Genomic DNA, 24,180 nt, shown 5'->3' with positions numbered 1-24,180 from the left:
TTTTGCTCCTCATGTTAGGTGTCTATAAAGTATGCATAGTTACAGCTCATATAAGCTATACATCATTTTATAATGATAATAAAGGTTTTTTTTTTTTACTGTAATTGTTTGTTTATTGTAGCCTACAGTAATTTACATCCAGGTTTTTTGGCTTTAAGATGAAACCTTTTAAGAAATTCTCAGAGAATTAAATGATGTATAAAAAAAGAAAAAAAGAAAAGATGTTTATTCTTAAAAGCAAAAAAATTATGAAATAAGATAAGTACAAAAGCAACCTCTATTTTGGCATGGAGAAAGGCAATAACATTTTCTTGTAATAACATGTTATCCATGTACTCCCTGTCCACATTCCCATGCTCTAAACCAAAAGCCAAAATGTCAAAGTGAAGACTTGCAGCTGCAGGGGTTTACTGGAAGCAAAGGGGATGGACAAATTACAAATTCTGAAAAGAGAGTTGAGAGGGAACGACAATTCATTCAGGTTGTAAGAGTCACTTTTCAAGAGCACTGGATTGTTCCTCTGTCTTGCTGATCTTGATGTTTACTCATATTGCGGATAGACACAGAGAATAAAATTAGACGTGATAGTGTGCTTACATGCTTTTTGGAGGAGTCTAAAAAATTGATGTGAGTATTACTCAACAAGCACAGGTACTATTAAGTTTCTGTAACTCTTCTCAAGAAATTGTGTCTGATTTGAGGTCTTGATTTAATTAAAGGATGTTTTAAATCAGTTTTTAATATCCATATTTGTCAGTAACTCAGGTTAGTTTTAGGTTTGGTACCATTGTATTTAACATTATTTTTTTAATATATATGGGTCATTGACGAATAAGGTTTTTAAAAGTGTAAAAAAAAACAAACAAAAAAACATAATGGAGATATAATTCTTTTTTTTTTTTTTTTAAGTTTGATTAAGTGTTAACAATGAGATTATGTGGTTTTTATAATCAATTAACACTGCTTTTGTCATTTTTTACAATATGGACAAAATTTGTCACCAAAAAAGTCATTTGGTTTAACCAAAATTTCGGTTTTACCGAATGACACTTTTGGTTATACCGAATGATGATATTTTCAAACAAAGGCTGATATCTAGCTAGCTAGCAAAAGGACAATCAAACATTTTATATTTAGTACAAGTTTTTAAAATATTACAACATTTTCCATGTTTTATAGCGGTTGTACCGAATGACCTGATGTTTTGGGACATGCGTATGAGCAAGACAAAACAAGAAGAGAAGTTTTAATACCATTTTGCACTGTGTTAATATATGATGTTATAAAATCATGCCAGAATAAAAAAATATATACAATTATTACATTTTTAGATATTTTAATTACAAATTAAATGGCTGCATTGGCCTTTGGACGGTTAAACCGAATGACCTTTTGACATATCAAAATCTTTAAAATACATTTATATGTAGCAAAATATAATTAAAACCTTTTGGATTCAATAAAAGAGATCTAGTTGTACTACCTTACATACTTTGGATGTCATATCTGTTTTTTATTATTATTAAGGCCTTTGGAAAAAAAAATGACCCGTCACGTCATTGACCCATATTTAATCAGCATTTCTTTTTACGTAATAGCTTTTCTTTGTTTGTTTAAATCATAAACCATTATAAACCATTTTTACTTCATACTTCAAACCCTCTGATATCTGCTTACATAAACTAAAGATAATGTTCTTTCAAAATACTTAATTTGCATTCATTAACTAAAAGATGGATTTATGTGCATAATATACACCGTGTCCAAATGAAAAATCATTAGGTATACGGAAATAAACAAAGCTACATCAGTTGTGCATGTGAAATGTTATTGGCTGTATAACCTACTAGCCTTTATACCGTTTTTAAGCTATCAAGTTCTGACAGGCCTTCTTCTATATGGATCGTACTTCCATTCCCCTCGTCCTACTGTGCAGCCTGGCTTTATTTACCCCTATTACGGGATGCTTCTGTGACCACTACCCATGGAGTTCATGGTCCTATTGCACCAAAACCTGTGACTCTGGAACCCAAGCACGTACAAGGTAACCTAACATGATATTTCTGATAAAGTTTATTAAAGTTAATGCTAATATGTGGACTGTACTTTTATGTGTTGCAGGGCTGTGCGCCATGATGAGCACTGGACAAAAAACAATTGCTTCCAGCTGTGTCAAACACAGGAGACTAGGGTGTGTAATGCTGAGGCCTGTACTATAAACTGCCAGCTGACTGAATTTGGACCCTGGTCAGAGTGCTCGCCGTGTGCCAAAAAATCTGTAAGTAAGACACACACACAGGTACACAAGTTATGATATTTATGCAAATGTTAGTTAGGGCTCTTGAATCTGATGGGTCTAGAAGCATTTCCAAGATATATAATATCAGATGTAGCACAACAGCATTGGGACTTTTCATTGTCATTTCAATGAATGGAAAAAATACTTAAAGGGGCTCTATGTAAGTTTTTGACTGTACTAAAGCATAAAAATACCATAATATGTTTGCAGATATTTATTAAACATGCTCAGTTCACATACTTGTTTCTCTGAAAACCATTGCTACAGCCAGTTATTTTACTTTGAAATTTGCGTTCCGTGTCGGAATTTCTGTTTTTGTTTCCATCTGTGCAAGACTGCACGTTGCCAATTTACCCAATAGTATTTCTCCACCCCGGGTTGCCAGTTGGCGGAAAACACATGCAGCGAATTGCAGCCATGGAAGCTAGCGAACAAACTGGGTCAGAGATCACAGATTCTACCCGACCTAAAAAGCCTCAGCATCCATCTAAAATCTCTATGAACGGGGGCATATTAATACGCGATATCAACTAATCATAAATCAACTAATTATCTTACAGTGTGTAATTCACCTCGCCTTCCAATGTTGCGTGTCTTCAAACTGGCAACCCGCGAGAGCGTCGATCCTGAGGAATAGGGGGCGGGGCGAACAATATTTTGAATTTGAACTGCGGTACCCATTTCAACCACTAGCTGTCATTCTTACATAGAGCCCCTCTAAAGTAGGCTACACATGAAATCAAAATTGACCTTATTTATTTTGTTAGCTCAAATTGCTAGTTTTGTGGTGAACAATTCATCCGTACAAGTCAATCCACACAAAAAAATTGTTTGGCTTCGTAATATTTAATCAAAATCTGAAAATGCTCCTCCCCTCTGCAACGGTGCCCCTTCTCTAATGACATCAGTTTGACGGCTTGGGTTGAAAACGCTTAAACCACTCCCCTCCGACCGTTAGTCTGCTATGAGCGAGAGATGGAGAGGAGGAGCGCTAAAATTAAACAGCCTGCCCTCTATTCAATATTCCGTTTCACTTCAAATACGTCACAACACTGGAGAAAAGTCGTTTGCAACTTCCGGTTCACGGGGACTTTAAGGAACTAGAGCCACTGAAAAAGGTTTTAGGTGAGGTTTCTTGCAGGCAGTAGGTGGCGACAAATGACTTTGAGATTTTTGAGCGAGTCATTGACTCACTCATTACTTAAATCAATTTGTTAAAAATGTGTCTGATTAAATGTTCAAATTTAAATAGCAATATTATATCTAAAATGCATGTTACTCAATATTAACTGAATAAAAGCAATATCACATGCGCAACTATGTAGTTTTTCCGAATATCAGCATGGCTAGGACTACCTGCATCCTTGTTCTACAGCCGAGAACAACAACGTTCTTGCTATTCTGAAATTGCTCAAATATAGTCTACTGCTGTAGTAAGTGTGTGTATATTGTGTGTGATTTAGTTCAGAATCAGGTCTGTTTTGAAGCCGGCTCAGTTCGGGGGGGAAGAGTGTAGTCAATCGCTTACAGAGGAAAGACCCTGTCATCCCTCCAAGGAATGTAGGATTGAGCCTGTCAACTGTAAAGAGAAGTTCACCTGTGACAGTGGTAGTTATCTTCATCAACTTTTTCACAACAACACATCATATTATGTTTAATGATGCTTTGTCTATTTGATTTTAGAATCTAGCAAATATGTACAGTCTTTATATGCTTGCTCTAGAAAACAAGTGTATGATCACCAACTTGCTTTATTGCCTGCCAAAGGAAGATGTATAAATGCAACTCTGCAGTGCAACGATCAGGACGACTGTGGGGACAACTCTGACGAGAGAGACTGTGGGCAAACCAAAAAAGTGTGTGCAAGTGAACGGAGATTTGCTTTCATTCCTGGAGCAGATCTGATTGGTTATGGGTGAGTTACAGATAAATATCATTTGCTTTCTGAGATTGCAAAACAACTTAATGGACATGGTAAGCTTTCATGATATTATTATGTTGTCAGCTAAACAAATCTGTAGATCTGAGATTGAGCTTGTTTTAAAACTGATGAAGGTTATTTTTAAAATTAGATTTGATGCTGCTGCAGAGCAGATGAGAGGCACTGTTCTGGACAGCTCATTCATGGGGGGTGAATGCACTCTACAAAGACATAAGAGGAACTACTACAGAATCCCTGCCAACATTGAAAGATATGAAATCAAGGTGGGGAAAATCTCATTTCTGTCTGTTTCTGCTTGTAGTACTTTACTTGTTAGATGGAATAAAAAAATCTATATCCAAATACTATCCAAAGAACATAGGGATGCACAATAGATTGGCAACACACACACTAAATGTTATATATATTTGTCTATTATTGGGCAAAACAATAATTATTGGCTTATCAGTATTGGCCAGAATTTCAATATTGGTGTATCTCTAAAATATCAGATTACTCATAATATGAGGAGCAATTTATCTTAAAAACCAATCACACACGAAATGGATTAATGATTGGATTTTCACATTTGATATTTTTTGATTTCATTCCAGGTAGAAAATCTTGAAGATTTTCAAGTGAAAGAAGTCAAACCCCAAAAAGTCAACTTGGCCAAAGAATCAAATCAATTTTTTAAAGAGGCCATGAAAATATCTCAACAAAAGGTAAGGGATCTCAAACTCTTTATTCATTTTTTTTTTCTATCCCTAACAGTACACAAATATGTCTTCATATCTAAATAGAACACATTGTTCACAAAGATATCTTTTTGTTATTTTTATGTAGGACTCTGAGTTTTTCAGGGTGCATCAGGTTGTTGCCACATCAACATTCAGAATGAAATCCTCTGACCTCTACTTATCAGACCCTTTCCTTCAGTTTCTAAACAGTCTACCACTGGAATATAACTATGCCCTTTACAGACAGATCTTCCAGTTGTTTGGGACACATTATTTCAGCTCTGGGACATTAGGGGGAAAGTATGACCTCCTTTTCCAATATGATCGAGAAGAACTGAAAACCTACGGTAAGCAGACATTATCATGTGATTGTAAGAACACTGGCATGACAACATTAGAGACTTTGGTCATGTGGAGCTGACATAACTTTATCTCTCATTTCTAAAATATATTGTAACTGAGCTCTCAAATCAGCTGTGTCTCCTTACAATTCCCAGGTTTGACAGAAGCAGAAATGAACAGTTGTTTTAGTCAGGATTCTACCATCATCGCTTTATTCTATAATAGAATATCACATAGTTCCACCTGTGGGAAAAATACATTAAAAACTGAATATGAAGGTAATACATGCACAAATTTACTATTGAATCACAAATGGCTTATGTTTCAAGTTATATAAACTCAATTTGTCCACTCCAGGGTCAATTGTAAAAGCTTCAGAGAAGTGTATTACATCTGTGCAAGGAGGTAGAGCTGAATTTACAGCAGCCCTGGCCTGGGAGAAGAGGGGTGTATCGCCAGACAGCACTACATACCAGAATTGGATCAAATCTACAATTGACAATCCAACTGTTATAGATTTTGAGGTTAGTAGGAGAAACAAACATTTGAAAATCATCATAGATTTACCTGTCAAATATTCTGGGGTATATGAAAAAGCTTTTATTTAAAAGAATTGCAAATGAACTGAAAACCGGAGCACGAGATTAATGTGGATTTGTCAATGTCCTATCTAGCTTTTGCCTTTAGTAAATTTGGTGCGGGGCTTCCCTTGTGCTGTGACAAAGAGACGGCATCTTCATAAGGCGCTGATGGAGTACCAGACTGAATTTGACTCTTGCAAATGTGCCCCCTGCCCAAACAATGCCCGGCCAGCTCTTTCTGGAACAGAGTGCATTTGTATTTGCCAGACCGGGACCTATGGACCAAACTGCGAGAAACGAGCACCAGACTATACTGCAGGTTCACATGCATTCCTATAAATATCTGTATGTACTCATGAAAAAAAAAAAGTCTCTTTGCTCATCAGGGCTTCATTTATTTGATTCAAAATACAGCAAAAACAGTAATATTGTGAAATATTTTTACAATTTAAAATAACTGTTTTCTATTTGAATATATTTTAAAATGCAGTTTATTTCTTTGTTGGCAAAGCTGAATTTTCAGCATCATTACTCCAGTCTTCAGTGTCACATGATCCTTCAGAAGTCATTCTAATATACCGATTTGCTGCTATTTTATTATTATTATCAATGTTGTAAACAGTTTTCAGGATTATTTTTTTTATATATATATAATGATAATAATAGTATTAATTATATTAAAAAATGTCATAGATGAAGTTGATGGGCGCTGGAGCTGCTGGAGCTCTTGGAGTACTTGTGACGCCACCTTGAAGAGGCATCGCTCTCGTACCTGTAACAACCCTGCACCCCAGCGGGGCGGCATACCCTGCCAGGGCCCTAGGAAGCAGGAGGAGGAGTGTACCATCTCTATTTTCCAGGAGTAAGTGCCCTCTCTTATCTATAGACTACAGAAGACATATCTGTGGGGTCAGAATGCTGTCATTGGCATGCATTCACTAAACATTTCATACAATTTGGGTATTTATGTGTGCAGAAAAAGTTCTCATACAACATTTCCACTGAACTCACAACATGTGCATATGCACATAAATTTGTTCTTACCTTTGTTCCAATGTTGATGAATCTGTATTGTTTTAAATTAAGGAGCGTGTGCCTGCAGCTAGCAATTTGCATACAATCCATACAGTCTCACCGTTCTCTTTTACTCACTTGCGCTCTCTTGCACACACTCTCTCTTGCAGAGAATATGCTTCAAAAAGTAATATGTGTAATTTCCAAAACCAGTTAAAACATGTCAAACTGTTTTTATATAGACCAACACAACATGTGATCATGTTTCAAACCTTTGCCAGCTGTTTTTTCATATACATAATAATTTTGTTTAGCTATTTAATGTATATTTTCAAAAATGGCTCAAAGGGATAGTCCACCCCAACATTAAAATTCTGTCATTATTTACTCACCCTTATGTTGTTCTAATCCTATATGACTTGATTCTGTGAAACACGTACACAAAAAAAACATGTTTCTAGGAATGTCAGTAACAAAACAGTTCCCATTGACTTCCATTATATTTTTGAAAGTGAAAGTGAAAGTGACGTGACGTGTAGCCAAGTATGGTATTCCATACTCGGAATTTGTGTTTCACCCATCCAAGTGCACACACTTTATTTTATATTATTGAACACACACTGTGAACACACACTCAGAGCAGTGGGCAGCCATTTTTGCTGCGGCGCCCGGGGAGCAATTGGGGGTTAGGTGCCTTGCTCAAGGGCACCTCATTTGTGGGTAATGAGAGTCAAAAAGAGCGCTGTTCATTCATTCCCCCCACTTACATTTCCTGCCAGTACTGAGACTCGAACTCAAAAACACAATTTCTGCATGAATAAATATTCATATATGCACGGTTAATAAATGTGACAGCGTGAGACATTGTTCTTGTTTTTCTGTCTTTCACAGGCAAAATGTGTGCATTAATGATGATGACTTTGTGACTGAAGGGTCCCGTGAGAGCCAGCTGCCCCCTGGAGCTTCTGGCTGTCCAAAACCCCGTCCCCCTGCCAACAGCCACCTGAGAGTGAGGGGACGCAAGGACATCTTCTCCTGTTGCTGTTTATTCCTGCTTCCTTCCACTAAAGTCCTACACTTTCCCTCTAATTCCAGATCAACAAACGGCAATACGATTATGGAGATCATGAGGAGTTTGTTTGCTTTACTGGTTTTGAGCTGGACGGATACCAGCTTATTCATTGTTTGCCGGATGGTACTTGGGAGAAGCCCAAAGGACAGTGCATTAGTAAGCCACAGAAATGCTGATATAATATCAGAACAACTCAATTTATAATCTGAAATCTCATTTTGTCCCTTACTGTTTGTCATTCCAGAAAATGTTTGCTCCAAACCCACAGTGCCTGACGGCATGAAGATATACCCAAACAAAATGGAGTATAAAGTAGGAAGTGACATCATGCTGGCCTGTTTAGAAAGTGACATGAGTCCCTCAGGGCGTCAGTCTTACTCATGTGGGAAGAGTCTTGTCTGGGAGCCAAGCATTCCACAGGACATACACTGCAAGATTGGTACTTTCACAGAATAAAAATTCATACAATTCACAAAATCCGGTTTCTTCATTGATTATAAAGTGACATTCATTTATGTAAACAACTTTAGCTCCTTTAATGTAAACATGGTTAAATCAATAAAACTTATTTTTCCACAGATAAACCCTTCATACCAGACAGCAGCTGTAAACTTGGAGAGATGCATGATGGGACTAAATGCATCTGCATGTCCAAAGAGAGATGCAGGTATGTGATGGTTTCATTTTGTCAAGTGTTTCAATGCTGCGTTCCATTTACCTCAGAGGAGGGATGTCAAAGCCGGGAATGACGTCACACCAGAGTTGACCGCATTCCAGTACACGGGTCGGGAAAATAAGATGGACATAAAAACACATAAAAAAGCGGTATTTTGCACAGATAATGCCGAAGTATCAAAAATAGAGGTTGGATAGTACTATGTGCACCACTGAGTTTATTGAGACACAGACAAACAGAAATGTTAATAAAAAATATATTACTACTGTTTCACTACGGTTGATGCGCTGCCATATTGGATTCTGAAGTCGGGGTTGTTGTGCTCCCCCCTTTTCAGTTAAAAGTTCCTACTGGGAACTAGGACGTTCCCACTTCCAAGGACAAATGGAACGGACACAAGTTTTGTGGATGAACAATGATTATTTGTATATACAGTATTTATGCTGTAGTCTGTTGGGAAATTTGACCACTAAGCACCATGTATTTGTGTATCCTGCAGAAATTATAGAACAGACTTGTGCATTTTTGACGCAGACAAAGAGACTGCCATTATGATGTCCCTCTGTGCTTTTCATGCTGACCGTTGTCATGGAGACCGATTATACTTTATGAATAATGGGCCATGCAAAACTGACGCAGGCAGTCTGGACTGGGCCAAATTCAGGGCCAGTGTATCTGAGCAGAGCACAGTGCAGGAGCCCTGCGGTTCAGACACCTGTTACGAGTGGGAGACCTGCTCAGGTACAGATTTTATCACAAACCCTTATGTAATATGTCCAGCAAAGCATCTTTGATTTGTATTCAATTGAATTAATTCAACACATGTTTTTTCTTCTTAGAGTCAAATACATGTGAGTGCAAAATCCCCAGAGATTGTTCAAAGGATGGGAAGCAAATGTACTGCCTGAAAATTGTGAGAACGCAAAGCACACGGAGCATGAATCTCTGCTTCATGGCTGCCATGAAGTGCAGCAGGATAGAGTTTGAGCTTCTGCATGAAGGTCCTTGTGCAAGTTCTTAATTGTGCACCAATCTTGCTGTAGAAATTTTCACAGCTGAAATGCTCACAGGTTTGCACCCATTATTGATTTGTACAGAAAACGCATTGATGTTTTATAGTCACTCACAGCATGCTATGCAGTAATATTTTGTGCATTAGAGCAATCTGGATATTGATGTGGAACAGCACAATAAAATGTTATCACACGTTCAGATGTTCTTGAATTTGTTTTTTCAACTGTTGTTCAGCATGTGCAGAAACAACTATAAGTAAGCCATTTGTATGTTGATTACCCTAAAAACCTGTAACTGTGGTGGCTTTGCTGTTTGCCCAAAATTTAAGAACCATTTTATTAACAAATGTGCACTTATTTACAATATTTATTTGCATACTGAAAACATGACTTTTATATATTACATATTACTACACATTACAGTAAAAAAAAACATCGTACAGTCGGAAAAAAACAACTGAAACAAAGTTGTTTATGCCTGACAGTCTCCAATGCTGAGTACTGTGATCTCTTTTCCTTGGCATCTCCAAGCCCCCGCCTCACACTCTGAAATCATCTCAGGAGCCCCGCCCTTTAGAGAGACACACAGGTGGGCGGAGTCATCTGAGCAGTCATCAGGATCTATGCATTCACATTTAAAACCTGGGGATACATTTACACATACAGTTTTACATATACATTTATGCATTTGGCAGACAATTTATCCAAAGCATTCATCAATCAATCAGTCAATCAATCCATCAATCAATCGATCTATCTATCTATCTATCATTTTTGTTGCATTTTTAAAAAAAATCAACATTACTCTGAAAATCAAAATCTTGGAAATTAATAGCATATTATAGTAAGGAAATTAATTTATTTTCATAGAACATGCATATTAGAGTAATTATGTACATTAAAAGTATTTAAAGTGTATTTAAATTTTTTTTTTTAGAATTATTAGAACTGCACAACAAACGAGTCTCATGTCACTGACCCTTTTAAAAAAAGGTTTTGATTTTTAATAAAGAGCGTACCATCACATGTCTCCCACTGATGGCAGTCCTGACAGGATGTGAATTTGGTTTCTGGCCAACTGCATGCACTATCCTGTAGCAAAGAAAACGTTTGCCCCAGACACTGGAAGGCCCCAAGCTGGCAGATGCTCATTCCGTTCACCCGGCCAGGACGCACAGAGGCACACACGTGGAGTGACGCCCTGGTCAGCATCACATAGAGATTTGTCATTAATGCAGGCTGCTTTGTGTGTTCATTATTACTTTTTGTATTCAATACCAAAACTAATAAACTTACTTGCATTCGTATGGCATTTTGCAAACACACTGACCCTTTGCCTGTTTTTCCCATGGTTTGCAGAACAGGCTTGGTTGGGTGGGCACTGCTTCCACTATTCAGAAATATAATGTAAGCAATAATTGAAGCCAAGTACCTGATTGGTGTTTAATAGGACATATCTGCATACCTGGGTTGCATCGGACAGACTCAGGTGCTGGATACCAGCTGAGGCCAAGACGGCACATGATTTCTTCTTCGCCTTCTTTCTGCATCCCACTTGGGCATGACAAGGTCACACTCTCTCCAATCAGATAAGTTTGTTTTGAGGGTGTGGCAATGACATTACTCAGAACAGCTGGGGGATCACATGCTGTTTCTGGTGAATATACAATGATAAGAAAAATGCATTATTGTAATTGTCTAATTTAATGCTAAAACAGATAAAAAAAAAAATAACCCAGAAATACAATAAAAGAGGAAACTCAAGCTATTTAGCAAGTAATCTCCAAGCACCACCTTGACAACTGCATTGCAATGTTATAGCACCAATCAAAACACTTTATAAATCACTATAATTTTATACATTTTCTTTGTTTTATAGTTTAATTAATTACTTTTGCACTCCATGGGCGACATCTTCCAGGTCAGGTTCTCTGTACATTCAGCAACTGGATTGCCAATGTGATCATGTCCATCTGCACAGGTGTACTCAATCTTTCTGCCCACTGGATAGATGTCTTTTGGGTCCTAAATACATAATGGATAAGATTTAAAACACATGCCTGTTGCAAGTTGTGTGTTGATGTGTGTATTCCCACGCCCCTCAATTTTCTCCCTGATTAGGGAGACACTTACCAAAACAAATCCATTTGTCAAAGGCGGTGGAGTTTTACATGTCTTGACTGGTGTCAATGTGGGATCAAAGCATTGGGGCTCCATCATTCTAGAGTATGAAAAAATGCCATGAGTCTTGGTGTGCACAAAATAAAAATAAAAAAGGGATAAATCCACAAATTCTCATTCTCACTTGAGGTGTTCAAAATCAGGGTCCTCGCAGTTTTTCCGCTCTATGGTCTCTCCTATGCAATTCCTGCCTCCATTTCTTGGAGCAGGATTATTACATGAACGAGTCCTTGACTTCTGACCTCGAGAGCAGCTACTCCAGGCAGACCAACAGCTCCAGCTTCCTTCAATCACTCCTATAAAGCATGAACAGTTTGATATATTTGAAACAAGATGAACAAGCTTGTTACATTTAACAAATTAACTTTAAGCACTATCTTTAATATTTTTACAAAAAATGTGCTCTCTCTGTGAATAAGTCTTACGAACCAGAACGAATCAACATCTGAATCACTTACTGAGCTGCAAGTTTGAATCTTATTTTCAGAGATGTCCATACCGAAATTAAATTTTTTTGTTAGTAGCATTACTGACTGATCTTTCGTTCTACAACAATACACATTTGAATGTTTATTTGTAATAAACGAACAAATTCCTACCTGGTTGTTCTCCAAGGACATGGCCGTTCTGGCAGGCATTACCACTGGTGCCCGGCCTGCAAACACAGGTGCACACACCTTCAGTGAGTACAGCCATACCGTTGTTCTGACATGGACTGCAGTGACAGGGGCTCTGCTCTTCCAGATAGGCCTCCAGTGCCCTCTTTAGGTGGAGTTTCTTCAGCCCGGCACATGGCACCTCTTTGACCAGTTCATACAGTGGCCGCAACTAGGAATATGACACCATGCTGTAAATGCTTCTCTATACTTTTAAGTACATCTCTGTTTCTACGCATATATTTTTGATGTCTCAATTCTGACATACCTTCTGTTTTATTACTTTAGGGAACTCCTTCACTGATCCAGCCCATTTGGAATACATCTGTTTGTTATCGTCAGGGTTTTCCAAGTCTAGGAGACTAAGGCCAGCGATATAAGCAGTATGTCCTCCGATAATGTCTGTTTTTACTGGCATCTTATGATTTTTGTTCTCTGGAATACATTTAAAAGTTTAAAAACATTTAAAATCTATCAGGTCATAACAATCAAATCTGGTATTTAAATATACATTTTGTGACAAAGACTAGTCATTTGGACTAACCACTGAAACTCTCAATTGTCTTCATCAGTTTTACACACTTGGTTGTTTTCTTTTTGTAGAAGACACGTCGCTTCACACGTGTAATACACTGGTGGAAATCAATGTCTGTTCTACCTGCATTAAAAGAAAATATATTAAACTAAATGAAACAATTAACACAAATGCCCCATAGACAAGGGTTAACCCTATAAAAGGCCTTAGAATACTAAAAAGTATAAACTATCAATTAAACGATAACATTAAATGATGGCATATTGTGTGCAACAGGTTTTTCAGCAAAGTTTTAGGCATTTGAAATCTGCATATCAAATATAATACAGTAGGCTTTATAGGATTAAATATGGATTTTAATAGTGGGGGTACTTTAAAATTGAATGGTGATTCTGGCGTCCATCAAACAAAACCTGGGCTGAAGCATGCAAGAAATGGATTGGACTGACAATGAAACCTGTTTGGATTGAAGACCGTTAAAGTTCATTCTGGTACAATTTAACCCCTGCCAATATATGCCCTTTATATTATAATATTAACAGAGAAAAAGGGAAGTTAACACATACTCATCTCCATCATATAAGTTGCATCCAGCTCCAGCAAGGCCCGATACTGGCCACCCAGAGAGCCCTCTTCCATGTAGTGGGTGCCGTAACGCTGTATAAAGGATCGATAGGCTGATGGGTCATATGTGCTGGGCAGGGCCAACAGATCCTTCCAGAAGTCTTCAGAAAGAGGAAGGTACTCAGGAGCATTGTTCTGGAACTGAGCCACCTCTACCTCATTTCTTATTATCAGCAGGTGATAGGTCTTTGAGACAGAAAGAACAGCATTTAAAACATAATATAATCAAATATTTTTAGCAGACAACTTTTTTTACTTAATGTACTGAATCTATCGTTACCTTGTCCTGTTTCAGTTTGTTATGAAAGGTTTTATGATCGTGACCTCCCCTAATTCTCTTTCTTTCCTCTTCATGCCTCATGTAGGACCAGGAACTGTTATAGTACTCGTCACTGAAATCATTTTCTACCCTTACCTGAAAGGAAATGATAGAAACTGTTAGTTATTATAACGGCCAATATATCATTATAACATTAGACATGGGCCTAAAATGAAAATTTTACTTGAAAAGTATATCTGAGTAGACTTTGTGGAAGTCTGTAGAAATCTCTATGGTCTCCACTGAAGACTTTCCTGCACTGCCCACCAAAGCTACGAGTGTTAATGACACCGGCTCTCAGCTCACCCGTCAACACATCAAACCTATTGGATGCCAAATATCATATAAGCAAATATTAGGTTGCTGCATTGCATTATTCCATTAATATTAGAATTGCACAATAGGGGTGCTTCTCAATCGGAAGGCTGCATATCTCGACAGCCACGTCATCAAACTCCTTCAAAGGATGTCTCACTTTAAAGGATCCTTTGAAGACAGTCTTTGTTTGGCGTCCTTCATTCATCCTGTTTGCTAAATTTTCTATATATTGTAATCATTATGTTCACAATTTGTAATAATCACTTTAATGAGCTCATTGTTTCTGCCTAAAATGAATACACGTTAGCTGTGTGATTTGTATTATCTTAAAACCGTTAATTTCTGAAATATGGACATTAATTGGACAGTCACCTCTGATTTCACTTTAAATTGTAATGTAGACACATGAATTTTTTGTAAAGCTGCTTTGAAATGATATGTATTGTGAAAAGCGCTATACAAATAAATGTGAATTGAACTGAATTCAATTGAAGGATGTATCAAGTGTATCCTTCACGTCCTCCAATCACTAAACTGTGTGTAATGTAAACCATTGAAAGACCAGATGACTGGACTAGGAAGGAGCACCCTAAATTATACTAAACTTAAAAGGTGTAATTTACCCTCTTCCTGTGAGGTCAGAGTTGGGCGGTGGCTTTTGCTTATTACACACTATAGTCCCACTGCCACTACAGCGCTGCTCATCTAAACCATCTTCACAGTCATGATCCCCATTGCACATCAGAGATGGATTGATGCACTGACCTATAAACAAACCAGCAATGAAAACTGTAAACTGACTGGACATTTGTCTAAAAACATTCAATATCACAGTCAGAAGTGACTTACCAGATGTGCAGCGAAACCTGTTTCCGCATCCTGTCTGAAGAGGGCAGCTTTTCTTTGGAAAACAGGATTGTTTCTGTATGGCCTCACCTGTACAAGTTCTGCCTCCAAACTGAGGGAATGTCTCTACATGACGCAATCGAACCTGAGGGAAAACCCCATTAGGAGGTCAGTCATTCAGTAGCAATGGCCAGTAGCAATATTCTTTAAAACTGCTTTAAACACAGCTCTGTTACCTGTGTCTTGGTACAGCCATCACACTCTGACCAGTCCCCATACAGTCCCCACTTGCAGTTTACCGGCTGCTCACACCTTGCATAACAAATGTATGGCAAGGTAATTGATGCAAAATGTCTAGCATTACTTCTTAACAACCGCATAAAAGTTTGCATGCAGCACTCACCAAATATAAGGCAGAAACGTGACCAGAACTAATAAAACAGCTGGGCACATCTGAAAACATCAGTGTTATTAATATTTTGAAATAGCTTTTATTTTTATATTCTCAGTTTTTAATTTTAGTTAAAGTTTTAGTACTTTTGTTGGGTTTTGTCATTTCAATTAGGTTTTTTTTTTTTTTATATATTTCTATTTAGATTTCATTTATCTTTATCAAAGTCCCTTTAAAACAAGCCATTCACTCGGCGGCCATCTTTGAAACGCCTCTCGGGCACTCAAGTGCATCTCTTTGAATGGGGAAACATCAAATTCTCCAAAGCTGTTTGCCAAGCTTTCGATTAAATTTCATATTTGAAATCGCCAATGAAATCTGACAATAACTGTCTCATAAATTTTGTTTCTCGAACATTTTTGTTGAACTCGAATGTCAAATGGTGACAAAAAGTCTTTCAGACTGGATCAAGCTTATGCGCATGCGCAGTCCACAGTTGCCAACTCTCGCGAGACAAATAAGCAACCGCAGCTTCAAAAACAAGCCCAATTAATATATTAATTATTATCGTCAGTATTATTTATTATCAATAAATGTGCCTGCAACATATCAAACTGAAACCACTCGGAGTTTGAAAAGCAAAAACACGTTATTTTACAAAAATCATCAAATTACAACAAAGCAGGAGGGCACGCATATCCTCCGATCAGCTGTGAACGGAATAGGTTTGGAGATGGAAAAGAAAAAGTGATGTGAAGGCCAATTATGGTAACCCATAGTCGGAATTTGTCATCTGCATTTAACCCATCGAAGTTAGTGGCGGCACTAACAGACATTAGGAGCAGTGAGTAATGAACACACACTGCAAACCGTGAAAAAGACAAACACCAAGGGGGCGTTTTAATATAGCCACATATTTATAATAAAATAAATTTGTATTTTTTTTTATAACGTGTAAAATTCATTATACAATTTTTTAACGCGACTTGCCAAAAAAGAAGCCCAAATTCGCGTACTATAAGCGGACTTGGCAAATATGGTGCAGTCCTAAGCGCGCCGGAGCTTCTGCAGGACATTAATGATTGATGGGCGAGGCCATAAACAGAGGGCCGTCGCGATGACTTTACCAATCGGCGATTGGCTCTTATTTAGAAGGCGGGACTTTGCGCGTTGCACTTTCTACCATTTTTTCCCTTGAAAGGGACTAATAATAATACGAGTGCACCGTCTTTCAATATATAGTCTTTTTCAGTTTTAGAACTTCAACTTAAAATGATTTCAATTAGTTGCAACATTTCTCATTTTTGTTTAATTTTTAAAAAGTTTTTCATCTAATATTTATAGTTTATTTTGTTTCAGCTTTTTTTAAATACTTGCCAAAAACAGTTTTAGTTTTTACAAGTTTTAGTAAATAGTGTCATCAATGGAATACATAATCCAGCTATGACTACAGTGCCATACTTACTATTTACATCTGCGATTCATTTCTGTCCCTTTTTTAGCTTTTTGTGTGAGCAGCTCCTTACCTTAATGCTGTGGGTGCTGTAGACTAGACAGATTGTGCACTTTGGCAGATGCAGTGATGGGCCCTGCTCATATACAGTGGCTCTCACAGGGATTATGAAATCATTCTGCCTGGGTCAGGAATTCCCAGCGTGACCCAACATGCCGGACACTCAGTGCTGGCTCGTTTTCCCTCACGCTGACTTTGCCAGTCTATGTTTCATCTCTGGGATTACTGTCACAATTTCACAGTCTAGTCTTTAAATCTGCAAATTCCAGGAAACAGTGCGTGCATGTTGTTTTTGTGGCTGTAATTTGAAAAAATGGATGGGGTTCATTTTGCATTGTAAGGAGGGTTTTGAAATAGTGTTTTGTTCCAAACGCTGTGGAACACACAGACCTCTGTCTTCAGAGAGTTGTGCAATGTTTGTTGTTCAGGTCGATGACCAATCACAGTGACACTAGGGTCAAAACTTCCACTGAGCTGAGGTCCACTAAATGGTCTGTTATGTCTCATAATACAGCTTTGTTCATTAATTTGGTCAATTTACAGAATGTCAACCGGATGCCTGTTTACAGTATACTGAGTTACATTTAACAGTAATTAAATGACTGTGCTGACAAACCAAAAAAATTAAAAACAAATATTATGCCAACATTATTTATTTTTATAAAATGTGGCAAGGATAACTGATTCAGCATAAAGTGGCAGTGGTACAGATTAATTATCTAGTGCTGATTAGCTTTTGTTTTGTACAGTTAGCAAAAACTGACATTTAGAAATATAGTTACCACCCACAATTAAAATAAGTTTCAGTGCATAATAATATGTAACAATATTAATACTAAAATATTTAATGTTAAATCTATTCAGATTCCATTGCTTTTCATCACTTCTGTTAAAATGACTATGTAATTTCAAAAACATTATAGTTTGGCAATGTCTTAAACCTTACCTTAAAAGATGACGTTTTTCACTCTTGGAGAGTTACTGTGTTCTAGTATTCTATATTTTTAACAGCAAGTCTTAACTAACATGGCAAGGAGAGTCATGCATATATTTAACACTGAAATCTGTATTTATTCCACATCCAATAAAAGCAAATAAATGTTGAAATGAAGGCAGCTTTGGTCCTGTCTCAGCATTCTGTCAGAAGGCCGTCATCACTATAAATCCTTGGTACCTCATATCTGCTGCATTGGTCGTAAGTGTTGAGACACCTGAAAAATACCAAAATGACTTATACCTTTCCACCAAATATTAAATCTAAATGAACGTGTGGATCATGTTCATCTAATCCTGTCAGTCAAGAGCGGTTGATTTCTAAACTTGTGAAAAATATGTCTTTTTGACACAAGATAGTTGCAGACGCATTTCAAAATACACAGATTTTTACAAAGAGACCATCCATTTTTGTAATCCTGCCGATGTTAGGTTACAAAGCACATCGTTTCAACGGCACAATCTTGTTTGCTGGATGAATCATTTTTAATTGCATATAACTTTTCAGCACAGCCACTACTGAAGTAATTCAACAATTATGACTCATTCCCAATCATGAACACATTCCCAGAATAATGACAATGGAAGTTATTTTAGTTTTTTTTTTTACACTCCATCAGTTCAGTCAATGCATTGTGGTTTGGTGTCTTTCAGTCTTACCTCAAACTTCGTCCCAGTGCATGCTCTGATGTCATCTGGTGTCAGTCCTTCCCAAATCTCAATGAGAGTTAAACCCTTGTTCTTATCTACATCAAAGACGGCCTAAAACAAGCGACAACACATCACACTGTCCTTGAAAGGATGCAAGATATGATAAAACACTATTATTTCTCTTTAATATTTCACTGACCTTTTCAGTGATTATACGGTCAACACACTGTTTTCCAGTCAGAGGAAGTGTGCACTTGTCTAAGATTTTATGCTTCCCACCCTTTAAATTAAAGGTAAGAATATTACAAAGAGTGACAATAAATGTTAAAAGGATGGTTCACCCAAAAATGAAAATTCTGTCATTAATTACTCACCCTCATGTCGTTCCAAACCTGTAAGACTTTGGTTCATCTCTGGAACACAAACGGCGATCTGTGTTACGCAGCACGTTTGAGCTTCCGCAAGAGGTTTGTTCTCGTGCGTCATTCAGCTTCTGTTTATGTTTGCTGATCAATATTTATATGTGAATAAAAACCTAAATTCAATCTGTTCATCATAAAAGCGATCGAGTCTTTTCAGAAAATTTGGACTAAACTGCTCAATTCATATGGATTAGTTTTACAATCTCTTTATGAACTTTTTGAAACATCAAAGTGTCAGTTACATAGCTGTCAATGGAAGGACAGAAAGCTCTCAGATTTTATCAAAAAGATCTTCATTTGTGTTCCGAAGATAAACGAAGGTCTTGTGGGTTTGGAACGACATGATGGTGAGTAATGAATGACAGAATTTTAATTTTTGGGTGAACTAACCCTTTAAAGCATAGACTGTAAATAAGAGAGTAAGGATTCTGGGTATTGTACCTTGGCAGAATGTTCCATAGTGATTACTACTTTTGTGGCATCACTAGACACCAGGTCCATCGCTCCGCCCATTCCCTTCACCATTTTACCCTGAGATAAACACATGGTACATGTCAAACCAAGCAAGTAAAAACATACTGCGTGTCTATCAGTGATGATACAATAAAATATAGCATGAAACTCATACTGGAATCATCCAGTTGGCCAGATCTCCATACTTGGAAACCTGCATTGCACCCAGCATTGTTAGATCAATGTGACCACTAAACAAAAATGATATAAAAGGTGGAAAAGTTAAAGTGAAAGAGAAATATGGGGAACAACATAAAATATGCTCCATTTCTCAATTGTCATACTCTAGAAATGCTCGTTTCAAGTGCAGTTATGTGCAATTTAGCTTAATCTTATATGACTGATGCATTCAGACACTCACCCTCTGATCATGGCAAAGGATTCATCGCTGGAGAAGTAGGCAGCTCCTGGATAAACTGTTACTGTCTCCTTACCTGAACACAAACAAAAAGGCCATGATCTGAGTTGTAAAAAAGGACTTAATTTTGATATAATATTATATTACAATCTCTTTTAAACACACACTTTTGGCTGCTCCTGTAACTTGCCACCACGGTGCATCATACGCATATTTATTTGCCACAGGTTTTATGTCAGATATACTGTTATCTTATGATTTTCTCTCACTGTTACACTTTTTCATATGGTGTAGTGACAATAAAGGGCTGTTATATGATTTAACAGACCATAAAATATGTAAAAGTAGAAGTAAAAATATGTAAAAGTATGTCAAGTAAAAATTAGAGAGGTCACTGCACCAGCATTGATTAAATCAGGATCCACTTCACTCTCTGTTGGATAGGGACCCTAAAAGGACAAAAATAAAACAGCGGATTGGAATTGAAAAACAGCCTGAAAATTACTCGCTCAGGTTATTTAATAATGAAAACTCACCAGTCCCAAAATTCCATTCTCACTCTGCAAGTGGACAGTGATTTCAGGACTTATGTAATTGCTGGCCAGCATAGGGATTCCAATGCCAAGATTTGCTGGGAAGGTTGTCAAGGAATTTGGGAATATAGGACTGTTAACAATTGTAGCCTTTGTTATCTATCATGTTGGCTGTGATATCTGTGGTCAGGCTATGAAAGGATACCATACATTCCGTCCTCAAACTCAAGTGCAGCTCGCCGGATGATTCTCTCCCGGGTTATATCCGAGTCCTGTTTGATTTTAGGTTTCTCTTCCTTACTAGACTGAATCATCCTTTTCTATAATTAAAAGCAGTCACATGACTTACACAATCTAGTAAAGTTAAATGTGTACAAAAATGAACAATATGGTCGGAATAATGAAATAAACAGTGATAGACAGGTTTATCTGTCTCTCTCACCTCGATTCGTTTTTCATAGCTGTCTCCTTTCACTACCCGGTCTACGTAGATGCCAGGGATGTGAATGTCTTCTGGTGCAAAACTTCCAATATCAACAATCTCCTCAACCTGTGGACCAAAGTAAGACATTGTCAACATATAGGACCTCAAACACGATACTCTAGCAAATATAAAAGCCACGAAAATCATCACAAATTAAAAGGTCACAAACCTCCACGATGGTAACTTTGGCTGCTTTACACATAGGCTGGTTGAAATTACGGGTTGTTTTCCTGTTTAAAAATAAAATTTAGTGAAAATGTGAATACAGTTATCCTAAAAACAAAAAGGTTCTTTAGATTGATACACAGATGAAGTCTGACACCTAGTGGACAATCTAGGGTAAGTATTTTAGGACCAATGTTTACAAAGAAAAAAACACTGGGATATTATATTGAAAATAGAAAGATAGCCACTAAAACACTAAAAAGACAAATGGTATAAACATATCATAAATTAAATAATTTAATGCATGAATCTCTTAACCTGAAAATAAGATTTCCTGCTTTGTCACATTTCCAGGCCTTTATCAAAGCGAAGTCACCAGTGATGGCTTTTTCCATGACATAATGTCTGCCATTAAACTCTTGAACCTGGACCAAACAATCAAAGGACAAGAACTTGATGCACGTAAGTAAGATGAAAAAAATTGCAACAATCACTCAATCAGCAATGTTTTTTTGATGGTTTTATGCCCCAACACACCTCTCTGCTTTCGCTTGCAATGGCAACGCTGCCGTCTTTGTTGTATTTTATGGGTGAGCCGCCCTCCTGGATGAGAGTGCCGTATCCTGTGGGAGTAAAAAACGCTGGGATGCCTGCACCACCGGCACGTATCCTCTCTGCTAATGTGCCCTGGGATAGAATCAAATAGTATTTAAAGTCTTCGCACCCTATTTTACTTCCATATGATGTATTTCTAAGTAAAAAGGGATATTCAATGAGAGGAAAAAACTCTCAAAACTTTGAAGATTGAGAGTTAAATGATCTACCTGAGGGGTAAGCTCTAATTCCAGCTCGCCTGATAGATATTGCCTCTCAAACTCTGCGTTTTCCCCAACGTATGAAGATATCATGCGCTTTATCTGTTTGGTTTTCAGAAGCAATCCCAGGCCAAAGTTATCAACCCTGTCATCAGAAACAATCACTTAATTATTTAGTCACACATGAAATCACATTAGTGTTCCTTAAAGCCTTTATTCCTCAGGGCCCACTTCCCTATTTCCCTCTTTCCTGCCCCTTGACCCGATCAGATTATTTCCCAGTCTTTTTTGTGTTTAAGAGTACATGACAGGAACCCCACGTAAACATCCCAGTGAGTTCGGTCACGTTTGGGAATTCTCTGGAAACACTGTCCCTTCACTAAATGTTAATCAGAAATCTCTCTCACCCAGCATTGTTGCTCACAGCTGTGATGCCTTTTACTCCTGTTTTCAATAGGCCGTTGATTAAATTCTCCGGGATCCCACACAAGCCAAAGCCTGGGACAGAAAAGGGGGAAATTAAGCACAAACAATGATAACGCTTGGGGACGCATTATGTTCTATCTACAGCAAAGGATATCAGTGGAGGAAATACCACTTAGCTGTACAAACAACTTCAGATACAGTAGGACTGCATCCTAACTGTGCAGAAATACATGTATAGAGGCCACATTCAGCAGGCACATGTATGGATGTGGCATAAGTATTAATTTCCTCCTTTTACCTCCAACAAGAAGCCTGGAGCCATTGGGAATGTCTTTGACGATCTCTGTGGGGTCCGAATAAAAACATGCACTCCATGACTGGGAGGTTGAGAAATGGGAGATGTTGAATTCCTGTGGGGTAATATGACAGGGAGAGCATGGCACACTTTTAGGCACAATTAAAGTGAAAATGCATGTTATTCTCTTCTTTAATTAAAGTATTTTTGCAATTTAATGCTACTAAAATTATAAAACACTGAGTGTGATGTCGCTTTAAACCTTTGTTGGAGCCCACAGCACTGTAGCTGTATATTGTATATTTTCTCCTTTAGTTATTATAAATATTAACACATTTTGTGACTTTATTTTTGAAAAATGAAATGTGCAGAGTGCCAATCTTCATGCGTCAACAACCTGACAGTGCAACGTGGACATGCTGATATTGTGCAAACACTATTGCTGTTCAAACAATAAATCAGTACAGAGGAATTAGTTTATTTTAAACTTTATTTGAATCTGTACCTCTGTATATGCAGAAAATATAAATTTGCAATTAACTACTAAATGTTTGAATGTTTGATTTGCATCATTATATCAAAACTGATTATAGGGGGGAAAAGATGCTCTTTAGAAACAAAGATTATTCAGGGCTTGCCATTTACTTATGTCCTTTAAAACATTACAATAAATACATAAACAAATAAACATCAATGAAAACTAATGACTGAAACATGCATTAATGTGATTATATTAACAAATATTAATTTACGCTTTAAATATTAGTTTTCTCAGCAATTCAACTTCTGTTACTTACCGTACCATGACGAATATAAATATGTCCCTGAGCTCTTAATGATATTAGTCTTCCTCTGAGAAGATAATTTGACCTAGATAGTAATCTCTGAAATGACATTTTCGGAACAACTTAACTTAAACTTTTTACAGGAAAGTAATCACTGTCTGCTACAGGACCTGGATCAATCCTGCACAGTTTTAAAATAGGGCAAAGGGCGGATTTTCAGGGGGTTTACTGACAGTTTGAAGAGTACTTTTGTACTGTGTCATTGTAGATCAATGAACCCCCCCCCCCCCCCCCCCACCTCCTCCACCACCACCCCTGTTGCAGGATTCTATACATCAACAGAAACTATTATAAATAATATAAAATTATAAACTGCTGTTTCCATTAACTTATTATTTTTTTAAATGAAATCTACATCCAAAATACAGTAAAGCTCTTCTTTTTTGGGCAGTCTCCACATTGTAGGTATGTGTAACATGAGGTCTCTCTATGTAGAGTTCACCACTACTCATGGGGAGGAAACTATAAGAGCACACTTAATCACATTTACACACCATGCAAAACCATGGAAGGTCAGGGTTAAAGGTCATTCCCTTTTAAGAAGTTTGACAGCTGTTGAGAAATTTCCAGACTACCACAATAACAACACACAGGAACAACTGATACTGGACACCACAGAGTTTATTACCTGATCAGCTA

General features: G+C 37.4%; 3 protein-coding genes across 7 annotated transcripts; 1 reads left to right on the top strand and 2 right to left on the bottom strand.

Annotated features, from left to right (window-relative positions):
* Positions 1–367: 367 nt before the first annotated feature.
* Positions 368–9,857, top strand: c6 (complement component 6). Of its 4 annotated transcripts, none has more exons than XM_051877716.1 (18): positions 368–627; positions 1,870–2,044; positions 2,122–2,278; positions 3,763–3,907; positions 4,067–4,214; positions 4,372–4,504; positions 4,835–4,945; positions 5,067–5,307; positions 5,458–5,580; positions 5,660–5,826; positions 5,977–6,202; positions 6,577–6,745; positions 7,789–7,906; positions 7,993–8,125; positions 8,214–8,408; positions 8,549–8,636; positions 9,145–9,386; positions 9,485–9,857. In XM_051877716.1, exons 2-18 carry the CDS (start codon positions 1,899–1,901, stop codon positions 9,664–9,666), a joined length of 2,724 nt encoding a protein of 907 aa, XP_051733676.1. In that variant the 5' UTR covers positions 368–627; positions 1,870–1,898; the 3' UTR covers positions 9,667–9,857. The 4 variants fall into 4 exon arrangements, with proteins under 4 accessions (XP_051733676.1, XP_051733677.1, XP_051733678.1 ...); XM_051877717.1 differs by having other exon boundaries at positions 422–627; positions 1,887–2,044; XM_051877718.1 differs by having other exon boundaries at positions 469–651.
* Positions 9,858–10,007: 150 nt separating this feature from the next.
* c7b (complement component 7b) lies at positions 10,008–17,170 on the bottom strand. Of its 2 annotated transcripts, XM_051877735.1 has the most exons (18): positions 17,055–17,170; positions 15,541–15,590; positions 15,374–15,449; positions 15,141–15,282; positions 14,915–15,056; positions 14,158–14,296; positions 13,935–14,069; positions 13,597–13,840; positions 13,040–13,153; positions 12,764–12,930; positions 12,439–12,667; positions 11,964–12,135; positions 11,792–11,879; positions 11,551–11,683; positions 11,124–11,312; positions 10,955–11,048; positions 10,678–10,859; positions 10,008–10,300 (listed from the first exon to the last, which is right to left on the bottom strand). In XM_051877735.1, exons 2-18 carry the CDS (start codon positions 15,588–15,590, stop codon positions 10,131–10,133), a joined length of 2,466 nt encoding a protein of 821 aa, XP_051733695.1. In that variant the 5' UTR covers positions 17,055–17,170; the 3' UTR covers positions 10,008–10,130. The 2 variants fall into 2 exon arrangements, with proteins under 2 accessions (XP_051733695.1, XP_051733694.1); XM_051877734.1 differs by lacking the exons at positions 15,541–15,590; positions 17,055–17,170 and having other exon boundaries at positions 15,374–15,532.
* Positions 17,171–17,678: 508 nt separating this feature from the next.
* Positions 17,679–23,710, bottom strand: LOC127503686 (succinyl-CoA:3-ketoacid coenzyme A transferase 1, mitochondrial-like). The gene is made up of 17 exons (XM_051877765.1): positions 23,494–23,710; positions 22,700–22,811; positions 22,383–22,473; positions 21,985–22,120; positions 21,698–21,847; positions 21,479–21,585; positions 21,165–21,225; positions 20,954–21,061; positions 20,717–20,831; positions 20,515–20,609; positions 20,379–20,427; positions 19,982–20,054; positions 19,736–19,811; positions 19,549–19,638; positions 18,885–18,965; positions 18,695–18,796; positions 17,679–18,252 (listed from the first exon to the last, which is right to left on the bottom strand). The coding sequence occupies exons 1-17, from the start codon at positions 23,590–23,592 to the stop codon at positions 18,217–18,219; spliced, it is 1,581 nt and encodes a 526-aa protein (XP_051733725.1). The 5' UTR covers positions 23,593–23,710; the 3' UTR covers positions 17,679–18,216.
* Between the last annotated feature and the right edge of the window lie 470 nt (positions 23,711–24,180).

Source organism: Ctenopharyngodon idella, chromosome 21 (assembly GCF_019924925.1).
Source record: "Ctenopharyngodon idella isolate HZGC_01 chromosome 21, HZGC01, whole genome shotgun sequence".
NCBI lineage: Eukaryota > Metazoa > Chordata > Actinopteri > Cypriniformes > Xenocyprididae > Ctenopharyngodon > Ctenopharyngodon idella.
The sequence above is the reverse complement of the archived record's forward strand: the minus strand, read 5'-3'. Positions and strand labels throughout refer to the sequence as shown.